General features: G+C 42.1%; 1 protein-coding gene across 1 annotated transcript in view; it reads right to left on the reverse strand.

Moving 5' to 3' along the window:
- Window positions 1-19535, reverse strand: part of PTPRN2 (protein tyrosine phosphatase, receptor type N2) — an 870593-nt gene that overhangs the window by 541886 nt on the left and 309172 nt on the right. Inside the window, exon 10 of the mRNA XM_019528486.1 lies at window positions 1570-1656. Within this exon, the coding sequence (XP_019384031.1) occupies window positions 1570-1656 (87 nt within the window). The remainder of the gene's footprint in view (window positions 1-1569; window positions 1657-19535) is intronic.

Genomic DNA, 19535 nt, shown 5'->3' on the forward strand with positions numbered 1-19535 from the left:
GCAATTTCAGTTGAGGATGTCTATACCTAAATAGTAGCAGATTGGAGCTCTGGGTGTTTGGTAGCAGGTACATAGATGGCAAAATAGACATGTTTTCCCAAAGTGACTGACAGGAAATTAAAAAACAGTGGTGACTACTAGGAGATATTAACTCCCTTGCTTAACTTATGCTGCATTTTAACAGGTGGGTGCTTGGGACCTGGCTGCCATGGGCCACCACGCTCCTTTTGTAGGGTGAATGGGGAAGGAGAGGAGGAGAAAGGTGGTTGCCAATGTCAAAGGGAGGGGAGGGTGAGAAGAAGACAGCTTAACACCGGTAAACAGCACCTGCCAAAGGGGAAAGGAGGGTGGGCAGAGCTCTGGTAAGCATCACTAGTGTAGGGAAGCAGGTGGAGAGAGTGAGCAGTGCTGTGGCGGAGGGAAGAGTGCGAGGGCAGAGTAGGCTGCAGAGGGGATCAGTGGCACAGCATAGAACAGGGATGAGGATGTGCTGAGCCAAGCTGCTTGCTGCTGATCCCCCTTGCTGTGAGCTATATCCAGTCATTTAAGGGGCCAGATCTGGGCTGTCAGCCATAGGTTGAGCACCACTGTGCAATCTTAGAGTCCAATGAGCTATACGATAATGTAGAGCAAATGAGCAGTCCACTGATCTACAAAATCTGCTCATTGTAAATCTAAGATTTAGCACTACAAAAATAACGATATTTATGTTCCATGAGATATAAAGAGCCTCAGGGCACTGCAGAGTGGACTAAGGAAGGTGAAGCAATGCAGTGACACAGTTCAACAAACACAAGCTATCAGCTCCTGAATCGCCACAAACAGATGGATTCTATCGACCCCCTGCAAAGCTTTCCCTTAGGACAAGTTTTCCCTGAACTCTTCTAAGCCTTCTTGTGAACGAACCTTCCTCTCCCATCAGTTCTCTCAAACTTAGCATTTCCTCTATATTACCTGAATTTTGGTGCGTTAAAAAGGAGGAGTTAAAGTCATTATGTAAACATCTGCACCTAAAAGTCTTAGAAAATCTAAGCAGTAATTTTTGTGTGTCAGATACAACAGGCCACAACCTGTCTTATATACAACAGGAACATGCACGGCATTTGCCAGTGTGAATCATAAAGCAATACATTTAAACCTAAGCCTGTGACCTGTTAAGTGTGTAACTTAGAGAGATACAAAATCTAGTGCTCTGAGCACAGGACTCAAAATCAGTCATTCCTGCTTCCTAACTTCTTTCTGACATTACTTTTCCCTCTGTGGAACAGAGCTAAATACTCCCTGAATATAGACTCTGTGAAGCATAGTTTGGATTTCTACAATGTTCTGAAGATGTGATATGTTATCATTTTTCCTTTTATTTTATCCTAGTGATAAGCTGAGGATGTTGTTAGACATTTACTTGATTAAAGAGCCTATTGCTAACCATATACAAAACTTTATAAAGAATGTCAATATATCCCTTTTTTCCCCTCTCCATAGGATGAATTTTGGTGTTAAAATTTAAGAGATGACTTAAAGATAATGAGAGGCCATATAAAATAAAAGGGATGAGCCCCATATACGTACTTGATATCATCAAAGGCACTCATCTGCAGCTTCAGGAGGTCTGCCACATCCTTTATTAACTCCAAACCCTTTTCCACACTCAGACGGCTGTTGAAAGGAAGCAAGAAAACACAGCATTACGAAAATGGAACTCATCAATACTTGAGAGGCTAAAAGTCCCAAAAGAGTTATCACCTTGGCCTGTTAGAGTCTGAAAGCCACCGTTAACTGTATTCCTGTCACATAGCGATCGTGATATCAAGGGAATTGGGATCAGGTGCTTCTTCGGGCATGATGAATCACCTGAATTTTCCAGCAATAAGACAAACAATAAGGTGTAAATGGAATTGTTAGGAAGTGTAATGGGCCCATGATGCAGCAACCAGTTCATCTCAGTCCTCAATAAAAAATGTAATAAAGTAAAAAGAGAGAAAGAGAGAAAAGGATTGGTGATACAAGGAGGGAAACAAACAATGAAAGTCAAATTGCAGGGCTTTGTATCAAATGGACAAGGGAAAAGCATATTTTTAAATTCATTAGTTTCTGAAATGAATCTTTGCCCAGTGAAAGGACACAACATTATTATGGATTTGAAAGTAAACAATGAAGCAAGGCACACAGTCCAGGGGATGCTGATTAAATAGATGCGAGTTACTTTGATGTGTTCCTGACATAACCTGCCTTAAATCTTTTATATCTCTTAAATCTTTTGTCAATGCCACATTTACATTTTTCTAATTTAGAAAACAGGTTGCAATCAAGCATAACACAAAAATACTGTCATCATTTAAAAAGCATTTAGCTACATGCAAAATTTGTATTTATAAAAGTTTCAGGTTATTAGAGTTGTTTAATGCTCTAAAGATGTATTGTGAATATTATATTTCTGTCTCTAACATAGTCATGATGCCATGTTTATCTGCCATTCATGATGGTGAAGCTAAACAAGATAATTAAAAATAAATTATTATTAGTAACAGTAACAATTGAAAGATTTAGGAATGTCCAGTGACTACAACAAATACAAAATCTTTATCTAAATTTTGTATTATAGACTGACTTTCCACATGGTTAAGCCCTAAAGTTCATAAAATTAAATTTCACAACCATGATTCTGTTCTCACCGAGACCCCTCTAAATCAGAACCAACTCCAGTGAAATCAGTGTAGCAATTGCAAAGATAAAAGAGGATCAGGCTCTATCAGTTTGGTATCTTGCGTTTATAATAAGAACGGATAAACAAAATAACTCAAACTATTAGAAGTGATTTCTTTAAGTAGGCTAAGAAAAAAGCTGTTCTTCCAAAGAACAGCTCAATTTGTTATTATTATTATTATTTATTTAGTAATTATTTTTATCATTATTGTAATCACCACCACCACTTTATGAATTGAGCTGCTGTAAGCACTATTTTATTTATTTTTCATACAACGCTGTGCATATACTGCCCCAAGGATATCTCTATTTAATGGGATATCTCATTTGGACCTTGGTGAGGGAAGAATTCCTCAGTTTTCCTTCATATTCATACAGCTCTAACCCAAAATGCTCAAGGGACTCTCTGTCACACCGACAGAGGTACCCCTTAGGGCACCAGATAAATTTAGAGTTTTTCTAGAAGTGTAAACCAGAAATGTTCCTGCGTTGAAGCAAAGTAAAAATCTGAGTGTTTCTGGATTATTCATATAAAAACCCCTTTGCATTTCAAGGGCTGTACTTGAAATCAGTGGGTGGAACTCAGATTATTCACAGATCACCATGAAAGCAGACTGTCATTGTGACTCTGGGGCTTATGTGTTAATTAGATCCTTTCTCTTAAAGATGCTTGTTAAAAATTTAGGGGGGTGATAGGTGTCAGCAAGTGGGGGTTTTCTATAACAATATGTATATTCACAGGTGCAAGGGAAGCCTTATATGCATGTTTGATGGCTTTTCTTTTCACCGAGCAAGTCTCATTTGTACAAACTCACCCTACAAAATCAACCCCCGCCACCCCAAACCACTCCAACTTAGAAAAAAAGGTGTACTGCTATCAGCAGATGCAGTACCAGCAGTGGTGAAACTCAAAAGAGCATTTGCCTACTAAACTCTGACAGGAATGCCAACACCCTTGGGAAAGAGCGGATGTTGCTGAAGATGCATGTTTCCCCACAAGCCCGAATGTCCTGATAATAGTATTAATCATTCTTATAGAATAAGCATGTAGGTAGAGACTCACCAACCCATGTACAGGCTTCTGCCCTTGTGGCCAAAATGTTTTTCCACAGGCTAGGAAAGCAGTAAGGCGACTTCCACTGTCATTAACGGCAGTGCGGGAGTGCTTCAAAAACAATGCTGACGTACTTTTTAAATATCTGAATAATAACTCCCATTATTCCCTTTGGTAATAGTAATATTATAAACCACTTCATTAAACATTAAAGTTCATGATAAGAAGATAATAATATGGATCTGGATGTTTTCCAATTGCCTCTTTAGTGTTTTCTACTACGTTGTGCAGCTGTTTAGTATAGTTGCAATTTGGTTGTACTGAAAGTTAATTAGTTCAAAGCCTTCTATAAAACCAAAGTAGACTAGCCCTTAACCCTGTCCCTGCATTTATTTCTACTTTGCAACAACACATTTGCTTAGTGTTGCTTCAGTGGAGAGGCCTACACGGCTGCTCTGGCAAACCTTCCCTAATCTGCAGAACGGGATCATTCGGACTTGGAGGCACAATCGAATGCACAACGCAATGGTGCAATGCTTCCACTTCTCCATCCTCTTTCTGGGTGTACAAAAAGAAACCTGGGATCACACAGGGCTCCTTCAAGATTTCCTTTCCCCACAATTCTCTAATGAGGTGAATGAGTGGGGTGAATCTCTGGACTGACGTCCCTGAAGTCCCAGGAGTGTTATTGGCAGAGGTCCACTTAGCACCTGTTTGAGTTTTCTTTTGGGAGTCGGTGACAGCATGAATTTGCAATGACAGACACTCTTCTTTTCAAAACACAATATTATTTAGTCAGCTACAAAGCATATAGAACAAAAAAACAATAAAAGTCCTACACATGGATACTGCTGCCCCCTTCACAAATTGTCCTCAGCCTAACTAACTCCACTTCCCACCAGAGAGACCAACTGCTCTCCCTTTCTCCCCTCTCTCTCCTCAGTGTGACCACCTGTCTCATTTTTACCTGGACAGGCCTATTTTAAACAGCTGCCCTGGGCATCCTGTCAGCTTGGCCAAATGAATGCAGCAGCAACATTGCTGTCTGGCTACAGGGTGCGATAGCGACTTTCCAGATCTCAGCCTCACCTCACTCCTGTTTCTCTCCCCTCTGCTCTGCTCTCCGGAGCACGTAGCTGCAATGGGAGCCTGGAGACAGCTGAGCACGTTAGACATCGAGAGGTGGTGGCAGGAGGGGCAGAACAAGAGTGTCTCATTTTGAGACTCAGGTCATACGTTCAATCTAATTCTGTTTCAAATCCTCTGGATAGTCTCTCATTTTTCTGAACCCTCTTCCCTTTTCCACAGTCTTTGAGGTAGCTTATTCCCTTACATCAGACTTTAGCTCTGGAAGTGTAAACCATTGTAGTCGTTGATAATCTTGTTAGCGAACTACTTTGAAGCCCAGAGAGGTAGTTAGCTGTGTTAGGTTGAGGTTAGGCAGAAAGAAGGGCAGGGTGTGCATAGAGGCATGAGCTTTTATAGGCTACAAACTACTTCATCAGATGCTATGAATGACAAAATTGACCGTCAGCTATGGAAGCTCATACTTCTCTGCATGAATTAGGGTGTGTGTAGACGAAATGGGGGCCCTAAATGAAGTGGTGGGTTTTTAAAAATGCCACTTCAATTTAGGGCTGATTAAACCCCCGTGTCATGCACACACCCTGCTGACTTACCTGCCTCTCCAGCGGCAGAGAGGGAGGGCAAGCTGCTGGCATGCAGAATGGTCCCTGGGCTGCAGGGGAAGGCTGGTGCTTCCCTCTGTGGCAGTGGCATCCCCCCTCTCAGGTGGCACTTGCTCAGGCAGTCCTGGGGCACACTGCAGCTGTGGAGGGAAGCACTAGGCCCCTGTGCAGCTCAGGGAGGCAGGCAAGCTCCGAGCTGAAAAAAAATCTTGGGTGGAGCCTGCCTTCCTGTGCTGCTACCAGGCTGCCTGCATGGGCTTCCTGCAAAGCCCCTGAGCTGCACAGAGCCTGGTGCTTCACTCTGCAGCTGTAGGACAGCAAACTAAAACCCTTGGAGGAGTTTTAGTTTGTTGCACCCCAAGTCATTTAAGGCGCATTACACCGCTGAATTTGCTACAGCGGCTGGAATTAGTGTGCAATACGCTGCTGACGCGTGCAAACACCAACACCATTAAAACAGTGCAAAAGCATTTAACCTGCTTTAAAGAGTCATGCGCACATGCCCCTCATTTCATCTACATATGGCCTTAGTCTATAAAGTGCTACCCTGCCCCCTTTTGAAGTTGTTCACATCATTGCTGTTTCATTTTCTTTCTTGGATGTACTCTTTTAGAGTTAATTTGATGTATCCAGGCAAGATAGTATCACCCAAATAAACTGAGGTGCATCTTATTATAAAAGTATTTATTTTTCCAGAGTCAATACAAGCTGAACTAAAAGCCAAAAAAATGTGTGCAGCTATAAACTTTAAGTATAAACTTAATAGCCCACTGCATATATAACATCTTGCAGAATACTTTAGTATTCTCAATAAGTAACTCTAAAATCTCCATTTCCATTCTGAGAATACATTCCTCCTCCTGCCCAAGGGTCATTACTGTGTAAACCAGTGGCTTAGTATTGAAACAAAACACTTTACTTCCACTGTATTATCCTTTAATACCTGTTGTCTCCGTCACCACTAGTCTAAACATCATTTTTCAATTGAAAGGCCCAGAGCTTAAACACATCTCTAAGTTCTCTCTAAGTCAGATAGCAGTCTCTCTCATATCACTCTGTTAAAAGGACTAACAACAATCAAGTTATAATCTGAAGAAAAAATACATATATATATTTTACTGGGGAGTTTATATTGACATAATTTTTTTCTTTTAAATGAGATTTGGAATTTGTAATCTTAAGCGTTTTTCACAGCTCCCTATATTAACCTCACTTCTCAACCTCACATCATGGCGCACAGAACTCTTGCATCCATCTCGCTGTACCTGTTGTAGTATGAGGTTCATATTTTTATTACAATAGCAAATATCATATAAGGGTGTTAAATTATCTCCTCAGGTAAAATGGCTGTGCTTGTAGCATACCTAAGGCAGGGGAAATGGCATCAACCCCAGGTGCTGATTTAGAGGAGGTGCCAGCAGCATCCCAAACTGCTCCCCATGTTCTTCCCCCACCCACCCACACTCTGCTTTCTGGCACTCAACAGACTCTGTCCAAGGTGCCAAAATTGCTAGCTTCACCTCTCGCCTGTGCTGATGAATATGAGGCTATAATGTCATCAGAATATATCACTGCTGCCTTCATGGAAACTGGCATTCACCAATTAAAGCCCAAAGACACTAATCCAACAACAGCAATGATAATTTAAATTAGCTCTCCTGATCATGTCAAAGCTGAGTTGTCAGAAAAAGGAGGGTTGGATGACACTACAGGCAGTCCTCGACTTACAACTTTTCGAGTTATGAGGAACAACACTTAAGACATTTATAAATTGACACTGTTTCAACCTTCTGACACGGGTTTCTACCTTATGACGCTGCATACAACTGCATCCAGCTGGTAAGTCTGGTGTGGTGGAAGTGGAGGGGAAAAGGATGGGGTTGGGGGGAGCAGATCAAGGCCCCTGCAGTAAGGGAGATGCTGGGGCTGGGGCAAGGTGCTCATCTGGCAGCTTATCCAATGCTTTGCTCCTGACGCTCATATGGGAGAGCATGGGGGGGAGGTGCTACAGTCCCCGCATAGCCTCTGCTCCAGTGCCCGCCCCACCCCAATCTGGGGACTCATGCCTCCCCCACTTGCCCAGCTGGGGCAGAGCAGGCACGAGACAGAGTTGCAGCTTGCCAGGAGGGGTAACTGCATCCAGAGGCCATGCAGTGGCCCCATCCTGCACCCACCCCACCCCGGCCGGGTGAGCAGCAGGAGGTCATTGCCCCCGCTCCAACTGCAGCCTGGTGCAGCTCTGGCCCCACCCACTCTGCCCTGTGCAGATCCAGGGGCACATGCCCCCCCACAATGCCCTCTCAGACAATTGGTGGAAGCCATCAGATGAGCAACTTGCCCCAGCCCCTTCCTCACAGCAGGGGACCTTTATCTGCCCCCCTCCCCCGCCCCCACAACCCTTCCCTATCCCCTTTCACTACAACAGACTAACCAGCTGGATACAGTTGTATTGAGTGTCATAAAGGAACCAATCCCCCATTTATACCATTGTTCTTATGGGAAAATTGGTTCCAAGTTACGATGTTTCGCCTTAAGATGAAGTTTTCAGGAACCAGTTGCATCATAGGTTCCTGAATACCTCACCTAGGACTGCCTGTATTTTGATTAGATATGGGCCTGAACTAAAACTACAGAAACAAACATCTCTTAACTTTAAGTGAAAATTCCTGAGTCATTAAAATTTTTGAAAATTAGATACCTATGTGAATGTTAAGACATAGTCCTAGGAATCTAACTTCTGGCAAATACTAAAAACATTTTTAAAAGTTTGCAGGGGTAAATCAGAGTTCACAGAAAATATACTAACCACTTGGTACCTTGCAAGAATTGGTATACAGCTCTAAAAAATATACACTGATTTTTAAAAAAGGCAATTCTACTTTTAGAGGTGACTCCAATATAGCATCCTGGAGTTCATTTTTTGTTATCTGTCAAAGATTTCCAGAGCTAATCTACTCAACATACAAGAAAAATATGTTCTTCTTTCCTGACCTCCAGTTCTTCCAACCTGCCCCAGGTAACCCCTTGTAAGTGTGGTTATTTCCTTCTCAGGCACAGCAACACAAAATTAAGTTGCAAGTCAATTTTTTTCCTCAGTGGCATCAATAAAATCCAACTGCCTTCAAAGGGATTACACAGGTGTAGCATACAAGAATGTATCCATTATCCAGCTAAGGGTAAATAGGAAATGAAGGATACTAGCTCTACCAATAGCCTATAGGATGACCTTGTCCTACCAAGTCCCTTCATCTCCCCAAACCTCAGTTTCCCCATCTATAAGAGAGAGATAATAATACTGACTTCCTTTGTAAAGCCCCAGTACCTACTGGTGGAAACCACTATGTAAGATTTTATTTAACCCAGTTCTTGTCTCTCAGTTTTACTGATGTGGTAAAGAGAGAAAAAAAGAGAGAGAAAGAGAGAGAAGAATTAATTGCAATCCACAAGGACCATGCATATTCCTCTATGTCAGATATAGGGAAAAGCCTGTAGTGGCAACCAGCAATGAAGATGTAGCCTAGGAAAAAATATACATTTTAACAATGCAAAATCTTCTTTTGTTGAATTACTTAAGGAATAGGGCTGAACAATGGCTCCTGATCCCAATCCAAGTTCAGACTGATGCCTGAGTAATCATTCAAATGAGTGCTGCATTTGTAGACACTTGCAAACTTCACCAGTGCATCTCACTAGTGAGAACATACAGAAGCCACCTCAAAGATAACAGATGACTTATCTCTGGCTTGAACTAATGATTATGTCTGTCCAAAGTTAGATTTGCAATTTCAGATCAAGAGAACTAGGCAGAAATGTATAAATAAAAGCAGTCTGATAAGGTCCTTTGGGGAACGACAGTTCATAATGTGACAGGCCCCTTAGCCCAGCATAATCAAATTAACTTGTGAACTAATAAAAGCTACTGCACAGTGGCAAAGAGAAGGAGAGGAAACAATAACAAAAGTAAAGAATAATGGAAAATATCTGTCCTGTATTTCCCTACACACTTGTCAAACCAATCCAATAAATTGATCCATTTTGGAAGAGAAAATCTGATCCAGTTATACGGATGGCTTGATCGCTGGTGTTTGCCAAGTCTACTCCCAGTCCAAAGAGAGCAACATGTACCTCACAGTTAGGTTATGTCAGCTTCACAAGCAGTTGTTCTCATTTGTTTTTCCTTCTCACAGTTGTCAAGTGTCTTCCAAAACCTACTTACTGAGCCTTAAAATCCATCTCCCCCCACACCCAAACCATCATTCAAATTACATATTTTCTTTCCCAAACTGTACACAGTGCCCTTGCAATACATTCTTAAGCAATTGTAACGTAGCACAGTAATGGACATCCAGGCAGTCCTGTCAGATTAGTTCAATTGAATCATTTTTTTTGCAAAAATGAGAAATAATCTACAGGACAGAAATAGGCCTGACATTGGGAATTACACTCCTTAAACCTAAATGTCTGTCTAAACCCCAGTGAAATCTTAACTACTTTCTGAAATATCTGCCTTCTCACCTGAAATCTTGAAAACCGTCTTAATGGAACACTTTATTTTCCACATGGATAACAAGGTGAAAAACAAAAAATGCACGTGACAAATTGTTGTTCCATTTATCTTAACAAAGCAACCCTTATTAAACACTTAAATGCATCCTGCAAATAAGACCTGCACATAGATTAAAGGATTACAGCATCCACCTGAGGGTCCCTGTGTGGCTCTAGAGTATCCTCTCCGGGTTGGGTTCTGCATACTTTTTACCCCAACAGCTCAAGAGATAACAGTAATAATTTAAGGGAGGCTAAAGTCAGTGTCAGAACATTTCCAGTGGTAGCTCACTGCCTCAGGAAATTACTTGGTCTGACAGTAGTCTGACAGCCCCCATACATACTGCAAGGCCTCCAAGTTTGAGCAGGTTAAGACATGAGAAGGGTTTTTTAAAAAATTTGAGAGTGTTTTTAATAATAACATTGGATTAATTTATTTTTGGAAGCATTTTAAAAATACTGAGCTTTAAATATAGATGCATTTTTTGTATTATTTACACTCTGGTGATATCTACAGCATATCCCTCCTGCTGCTGGGGGCACTTGCTCTCAGGGCATGCACCACCCACCCCTGCCGAGGGTGCCATACCCAGAAACATGGCAGTGAAACTGCTTTTAGTTGTCCCATGTGGCTGCTTCTCAGATGCGTCCATGGGACAACACCTTCCAGAATAACTTCACCATCATATTTTGTGGTTTAGCACAGGGGTTGGCTCCCAGTCCTGCTTTAGCAACTGCAGTCAATAGCACATCACGGTTTGTTCATATGTGGACTTGGAAATTATTAGCACACCAAAGTTTTAGCCATTGCCAACAACTCTGCCTTCTACTTGGTAGGAAAATGAATGCCATGGATGTCTCCCTGCCTTTGCTTTTCTTTCCAAAACAAAATGTAGCCACCACAATGCTCTGTGACCTGTGCCTCTCCTGTATGTCTAGGGTCACTAATTGCAGCAGTGTCATTATCAAATCATGCAAGTTCTCTGCCCATTAATGCTTTCCTTTCTTCTGGCTGGTCACCATTAGGGTGAGAACGTTCTAGGTGAAAAGATTCATTACTTGATTTGGACTGCAGATAGAGTGAACTTACTGGACATGGTTTTTTCAGCCAGGTGAAATGACAGACTATATTTAGGGCACCTTATCTAGCCCCCTCCCACCACATGGATTACACTGTGCCTTTGCTACTGCTGAGGCTCCCACTCTTGAGTGTGCCCTGCCTACTCACCTATGTACCCCTACTCACACATGCTAGCACATTCCAACTACACTTTTACAGGTTACTTTTAAATCATCATAAAGGCACTGGAAACAGGAGGATTCACCCATTAGAGGGTGTTAACCCATGCTAAAAGGTGATGGTTCAACTTAGAACCCTTAACAGTGTATGTGTGGACACTTCTGTCCAGGGACAATTGTGAACCAGTTTCCAACCAGTGTCATTCAGCAGAGGATTAATGCTTCCACCCTGTGAAAGCCCAGGCCAGGCAACTTTTACTTATTACCCAAGATCCACAAACTTGGCAACCTAGGACATCCCACTATATCCAGCACTGGCAACATCTTGGAGAGAGTTTCTGGCGATGCTGACTCAAACCTTTTCCCATATGACACAGGAGCCGACGGGTTCTTGAAAGATACACAGATTTCCTAAAGAAACTAGCTGCTATTGACAAAATTCCAGCTACCACCATACTACTTATGTTGAATGCCACATCTCTGTACATCAGCGTCTCCAAGGGGGGTGTATTACAAGCCATGAAGAACATTATCCCCAGCAAGAACAGTGCTTCTGTTTCCAGTGCATTTTACCAATTTGTCCTCAGACACAACTACTTCAGATCGGGGGGGGTTCCCTATACCTAAAAAGTAACAGCAGTGCCTTGGGCACATGTATGGCCCCCAAATATAACAATGTATTCATGACCAACCTTGAAGTCTGCTTTTTATACAGCTGCCCTCTCATACCCGTGGTACACCTAAACTACTTTGATGTCATCTTCACAATGTGGACATGTGAGAAGGAATTTCTATAGAAATTCCACCAGGACTTTAACAATTTACATTTCTCCATAAAATGTACTTTGAAATATTTCACCCAGCAAATTCATTTCAGATGGTATGTATCATAGAATCATAGAAAGTGGGACTGAAAGGGACCTCCAGAGGTCATCTAGTCCAACCCCTTGCATGAGGCAGGACCATCCCTATTCAAGCCATCCTATGCAAACCAACCAGAAACCAACTGACCGCTATGGGTACCTCCCTATCGGCAACTCTGATGCTAAGCACACTACTAGTTTCACCCTTTACAGCCAAGCTGTACATTACTGTCATATCTGCTCTGATCCCACTGACCGGGATATATACCTTAAGAGTCTGGAACAGGGATTCTTACACTTACAATACCACTGTTAAACCATAACCACTCAAATCAACAGAGCCAGTCAGAACCTGCTCCAACCTGCTACAATATCAACCCCAGGACAAGGACAACAGAATCCCTTTGGTTGTCAACTACAGACCCCTGCTTGAATACCTCTTAGACACATTATTAATAACCTCCAACCTCCTGAAAAATGATGATTATCTCAAATCATCTAAGTGTGGGGGGACAAACCTCTCCTGGCTCACAAACATCCCCTCAACTTGAAAAAGCATCTCTCCAGCAACAGACTACTTAATGTATCCAGACCTTGCTCTGGGACCCAGATGCCAGCTGTGCCCCTTCATCAAGAGAGACCACATCATCACTAGACCAAACAACATGTATGATAACATTCAGGGTTCATTTACCTGCTCACCTACCAATATCATATACACCATTGCCTGAGTACAGGGCCCCTCTGCTGTCTATATTGGACAGACAGGGTAATCCATATGTGTAAGAAAGAATGACCACCAATCTGACATGAATTCTTGAAAGACACACCAGCCTCTATCTCCCTGGATATTTCATTGCTGACCTCAGAGTAACTGTTTTTAGACAAAACAAAATTAAAAAATAACTTGAACGGGAAATTGAGGAACAAGAAATCATCTCAGACTGGACTGTGTTAAGCGTGGCCTAAACGAAGACTATGGATCCTTATCCCATTATTGGGATTAGCTTTTATAACAGCTATGTCCTTCAGTGGGTTAACTACTTTGTCTTTCTCTTTCCTTCCCAGGTTGCCTCTCCCAGAAGTATTCCTTTTCTCCCCTTGCTGTTTCCTATCCTTTGCATTGTAATTGCTTCTTTTTATTTAGGTGCTCTGCTTCCTGCTTTCCCTTCATAGCATCTGATGAAGTCAGCTGCTGTTTATAAAAACTTAACCATCTTTGATTTAGTTAGCCTATCAGGTGCAAATCTACCCTGCCTTCTGTTACCATTAAATACATCAACATTTTTCAAAAGCATCATTTTCTGAAAGATAATACTTTGAATGGAACTGCTTTATCTCTTATGCTTTTATTTCATCCCTACCTGAGTTCTGACTGGATCCATTCTCAATTCATGAATATTTATAACTACCTACCATGAAAGTTTAAATTCTCCAGCTCAGAGAAAAACACTGATTTGCCTAGTTAACTACAAGGCCTTGCTTGTGGATAGTTGCGGAAACTTCAGATACGTGACCCTTGTCTATCTTATTGCATGCATTCATGGAAAGAGATAGAAACGGACTCATTTCCCAACTGCTGCTTTTTCTGTTTTTGAACAAATAAACTCAGACTTGTAAGGTTCTATGAGAGACAAAACCAGATGTCTTGGATTGTTGTTAGGTCTTTTGTGTTTCTAGGTAAAGATGGAGGACTTGTGTAGTATGGGAGAAGAATGCAGAGTAATGTGTGCAGCCAGCGACATCAGTATCCGAGTGGAACACGGTGCACTGCAAAGTGCAGTCTCTATTGTTGATTTCAGCACCTGGGAGCTGAGGAAAAAAGCTGTCGTGCTGCTGCTGCTGTCTTAAAAAAGACCTGATTTGGGAATACTGCCAAGAAATACCCAGGTAAAAGAACATGAGCCAAATATAAGAAGTGCAACAAAGAGATGCCAAGTTTGACTGTCAGAATGAAACAGCTTAAGGAAAATGCTCCTCCAAAGGAAATAGATGGTGAGGTGCACATTTTATGTGATCAGAACTGCAGAGAGCTGTTAGAGCTCTGCAAATTGTTTTATTTGTCTATTCTGGAAGGTTTTTCGGGAGAGGCAGAACTTTCCGAGCATTTATGCTAGCTGGGGCAGCCAGCAGTAGGTCTCCCTAGTGGAAGTTTGGCTATTTCTGTTATTTTCAATAAACTGTATTACAGATTCTGAACTCTGGTGCTCTGACCCGTTGATCAAGCTACCAAACATCATGAGAATCATCTGGATTGACTGCTCTGTAAAATGAGTTTGTCATTGTTCTTATGGACTAACTTCTACCTATGTCTTTCCAGGCTAGTAAATGATAAATTAGATTGTTTACACTGATGGTAATGTGTTAATCTGAGTTTTGACGGAGGGAGCATTGTACTCAAGGATCTGCTTGGCCAACAGTAGAAAATGGGTCTGTGTATCTTGGAGAAGCAACTGGAGCATGGAGCAGATGACTCTTAAGGCTCCCTTTCAACAGTATGTTCCTGTGAGGAGATGACTAGATAGCAGAATACTTGGAAGAAGGAGGAGCAAAAGCTGCAATAAGCTGTAAATAAAAATTCAAATGTTGCGTTTGCATCTTTGCCACAGACAACACTGCAAAGATGAGGAAGGGATGGGGAGTAGTTGCCATGAGACCAGCCCAGTCACTGCCACCAAGAGCCTGGTCGTGGACACTGCCCCATGTGCTCCTGTTGTCCAGGGCACAAGAGTGTCCAGGTAAACCTCACTAGTCTTGTACATAGTGGGAGCACCTACACATGCACTTTACTGCAGAGTTGACTGATTAGCTCCACAGTAAAACGTCACTTATGACCATATGAGCAGCATTATTAGGCAGGAGTAAATTAATTATCTCCTCCATAGGATAGTACTGCCAGACACAGGTACTAACCTATGGAGGAGTTATTTACTCTGCCACAATGCAGGTGTAGATAGCAACTGGAGCAGACTGGGGCATAAGGGTGTACAGTGCATGGGCTACCTGCCAGTTCACCCCATGCTTGTAGGACACTCATGTCCCAGCCAGCCTCTCCGCAGCGCTGCTCCTAGTGGCACTAACAGGGCTGGTCTCACAGCAACTACTGTTTTTGCCCCTCCCCACAAATCAGCATGCAGGGCTTGTGCCCCAGTTATCTTTCCCCTTTCAATACACTTCTGCAGGTCTGTGTCTGACTCCTTGGGCCCCTGTCAGCCACGGCCGTGCCATCCCAGCTCAACATGCTACGATCCTGGGTGCACAAGTAAATACTGCACCTGGGACCAGCGCCAGAGTTTTTTCAGCCATGCTAACTGCCTAGTGATTCCAACTGCCCTGTTCTAGGTGCCTTTCTACTCAACATGTAGGTGACTTTATTCATGTTTGGAAAGTTGATAACTCCATTGATGCTCTAAGGATCCTAGGCACCTAACCTAACAACATGAATTTCCCCTCTGAGTCAAGGCATTTAATCCTTAGGCACTATAACACCTAAGAGCAGACACCATTTGGAAATATACCAAGTGAAAAACACACATAAGCATTTTTCTTCTTGCATGCAGAAAAGAAGATATTGAGATATGTACAAAATGTCAAATCAATGTTTTTAGTTTGTAAATGTTCACGAAGGAGAGAAACAGTTTTATTATTTTCTCAAAACAGGTAAAAAGCCATGTGCTGTACAAAAGCTCAGCTTCTGAAAGACTAAATGTGCATCAGGAACTGTCTAATAACAAAACATCACAAAGCACAGCAGTCCTGCTTCACTGTTCTTTAAAATAGGACTCATCTTCTTCTTTATTTAATGTTCAAGATTTTTAAAGCAATTGCAACATTTAAAATCATAGTAAGATGGCACAAGCAATAAAATATTTGTAGATCACAACAATTAATTGTTTTAATGACTTGTTTGGGGTCACATAGGAAAAATGATGTAGGCATAAACCTCAGTTCTCTTGAAGCCCAGTTCAAGGTCTTAACTGGAAGACCATTATGTAGAAAAACTATGCTGTGATCATGCATTTAAACACTATCTAATTCATCTGGGCTTTTTTATAGTGTTTTGTAAATGGTGTATGCAGGCTAACCTCATTTTGGAGAGAGTATGACCAAGCATTTAAAATCAGCCTAACCTTTCAGAACGGTACATGGATCAGACCACTTATATGTCAAGACAATCTTCTGATATGAACAGATGAGCACTACCCCAGCTTTGCCAGACTAACCACATGCATTCTCTCAGAACCTCAGTTACTTCAACTGAAAAATGTGGTGAATGGCATGTAAGACCAGCACAACACTAAGGGTTACAAAGCACAATTATTAATAACAGTCAATGAAAGAGACAAGACTTTGAACTGATAATTCAAGATTTAAAAAAATATGCTTAAATTTAGTTTCCTAAAGCCACATTTGGGAATCCGGACAGTGCTTGACCATTCAAATGGCTGAGCATCTAGAATGCTACTTACAGTCACTTAAATGGGAGATTCCCAGTGGCCCCATGTTTGGGGAAATAAGATCATCTGCTGGCTAAAAAGGGAATTTAAGGTTTGGGAAAATGAATAAATTACTGTATTTTCTTGCACTTTGTGCACATTTCTCCCAAAATCAAATTCCCCAAAACTGGGGTGAGTGCATTAATGAGGAAGATTTTCTGACTAAGAGAAAATCACTCTGGCTTTGATTCCTGCTCCACAGTGCAGAAAGTGTTGTACTACTATTCAGGCAGGTAAGGGAATCAACTGAATTATTGGCTCACTGTTCTTCACTGCGGGGGTATTAATGATTGTCTCTTCTTTTCACTGGTCTTGATGTTCCAGTAATCAAGCTAAATGTTCTAGGACATTTTTCTGTCTACTAGCTGCTCCTAGTCTCTCTCCTCTTTTTTCACAGGCTGGAGACACTTTCACTTTTTTTAAAACACAGATCTACCCATGAAGACTGGTTTTCAGGAGCAGCTAGGGTTTCAAATTTAGTTACGTAGGGTCAGTCAGATGAAGATTAGGCTCTATCCCTCTTTATGCTGCCATAACTCTGAAAAAAAAATGTTTTTTTTTCATTCTGCCCTTCAAAAACAAGAGGTATATTATATTCTAGGGTGTATTGTATGTAAGACAATATGGTACATCAAGTCAAAGGTGTGGGGCTTTACTATGCATCTCTTGTTATGCAGTAACTGACTATGAACCTCTTCATTAGGGCTGCATGAAGTTTTGGGTGCTGATTTAATTCAGAGGAGATTTGGCTCCATTCAGTGGCCAAATCTCCAAATCCGAATCAACTCAGGGGACCAATAAAAAGGTCCAACTTGGAACTGGTAAGTAGCCGACAGTGAAGGTGTGGCTGGAGGAGCAGGGAGAGGACCATGGGGGGACCCCTGCCAGGCCCCATCTCCTGCCTGCTCCCCCAGCACCCCCTCATGGCTGCCCCCACCTGGCACAGCTCCTGACCCTATTAAAAAAAGCCCCTACTTATGGAGTACTGCCTGGCAGGAGGACGGTCCCTGCTGTCTCCCACTGCCCCATGCCATGTAATGAAGCTCTGTCATGAGCCCCCTGACTCCTGCCCACTCTCCCAGCCTACCCCCACCATGGCTGCTGCAACCACCCCTGTCCCCACCCCTTAAGAAAAAAAAACACCAAAAAAACCCCGCACTCACCAGCTCCGCACTGGCATCAGGGCACTCATGCAGAGCCCCCCATGCAGCGTGGGGCAGTGGGGCTCTCCCCCCCTCCCCGCCAAGCAGGAACCAGTGAGTCTGGGGGATTTTTGTGATTTTTTTGTGTTTCTTTTCTTAAAGGGCCAGAGCTGGGGCCAGTGGGACAGCCATGGGGAGGGCTGGGGGAGCAGACAGGGGGCCAGGGGGCTTGTGGCAGAGGCCCCCCACATGGCTTGTGTCAGTGAGGGGCAGCAGTATCACCCCCCCACCCCCGCCTGGCAAGAGCTGGTAAGTGGGGGCTTTTTTTTTCAAAGTGCCAAGAGCTGGGGCAGGCAGGGCAGCCATTGTCAGGGCTGGGAGAGCAGGTGGGGGATGGGCCTGTGTGATATTAGATTCAGCCAAATCAATTCAGGACAGTGATTCAAATCACTGAATCAAATCACTGTCCCCCAAACTGGCCGAATCCAAAGCAAATTCTAGCCACTTCGCACAGGCCTATTCTTCATGCTATGCTCAGTGGAAGCTAAACTGAAATTGCTTAGCTCTGTTTCATGAAGAAGTAAACCACTCTTGTTTAGCTTCCACTTGCCAGGGGATAAGAATGAACACACAGGCAATTACTGCAGTGCAGCAAATATATGGTGAATCTCTACTTCCCTTTGACTCGATGTATTTTTTTGTTTTATCAAACCCCTAAAGCATCTGACTATTTTTAGGCAACAGATAACCTAATTTTCCAAAGTGATGCCTTTGAAGTTTCTATAATTTATCCCTTTCTCCATACTTGAGCTCCATTAAAATAATTGGACCATGCTATCCTGGCATTGCCACCAGGTAAGATGGATAGTAAGGAGAAAGTTCCTATGCATCTTCTCAAGAATCATATGTTATAATGTTATATTATATGTTAATATCCACTTCACTTTAGCATTTATATTTTCCATTTTAAAAAACCTACATTTGAAGAGAAGGAGCACAAATGCAACAAATAAGAATGGCTTTCAAGGCCTTCCTACAAGCACAATGCTTCTTCATTCTGGATTTTAGAGCTTACATCTGTGTGCCCATGCTGCAATAGGAGAAATTCCAAGATAAAAATCTTAAAACATACAATAACCTCCTTTAACTGATTTTTATCTGGTAAGATTATGCTGCAGGATTTCGGATCTTTAATTAGTGGAAAGAGTTATCAAACAGTTATAGGAAAGCATACCACAAAAAAGGCATTTTACAGTAATAGTTCCATTTGTTCTATAAAGAGTAAACAAAGGAAATTACCCATTTGATTGGTTTTTCATCATAATAAAGTGCTGAAGCAGCACCTGGAAGGATTTACTAGCCAATTTTCCACACTGAAACTGTCATTTCATTCCTAAGATTAGTCCTGGTGGATATTATAGATTGGTATGGATTGTACTTCTCTATGTATCTAAAAGGTCACTAGACAAACAGCAGGAGAGACCTATTGTTCTCACCATTGAAAATAAGACTCCTACTTTGAGAAGTCTTAACACTACCACAAATCTTTTTTCAAGAATTACATGGAAATGTTTATCTGTAGAAATGTTTACGTGTGGCACAATTAAAAGCTTTCATCTCAGAAGTTCAATGCAGCAGTCTTAAATATCTTGCTGGATAGCACTTGTAAAGACAAGGAAATCTGGGAATCCAGTAGTGAATAAATCACTTTGACACCTGTCAACTATACCTCTAAGTGTAATCCTTTCACTTATGTTTTAAAATCAGAAGGTAAAAAGAACTCAACTCATCATCCTGAATGTATA

This window comes from Crocodylus porosus, unplaced genomic scaffold (assembly GCF_001723895.1).
Source record: "Crocodylus porosus isolate Cpor-Errol unplaced genomic scaffold, CroPor_comp1, whole genome shotgun sequence".
Classification (NCBI taxonomy): domain Eukaryota; kingdom Metazoa; phylum Chordata; order Crocodylia; family Crocodylidae; genus Crocodylus; species Crocodylus porosus.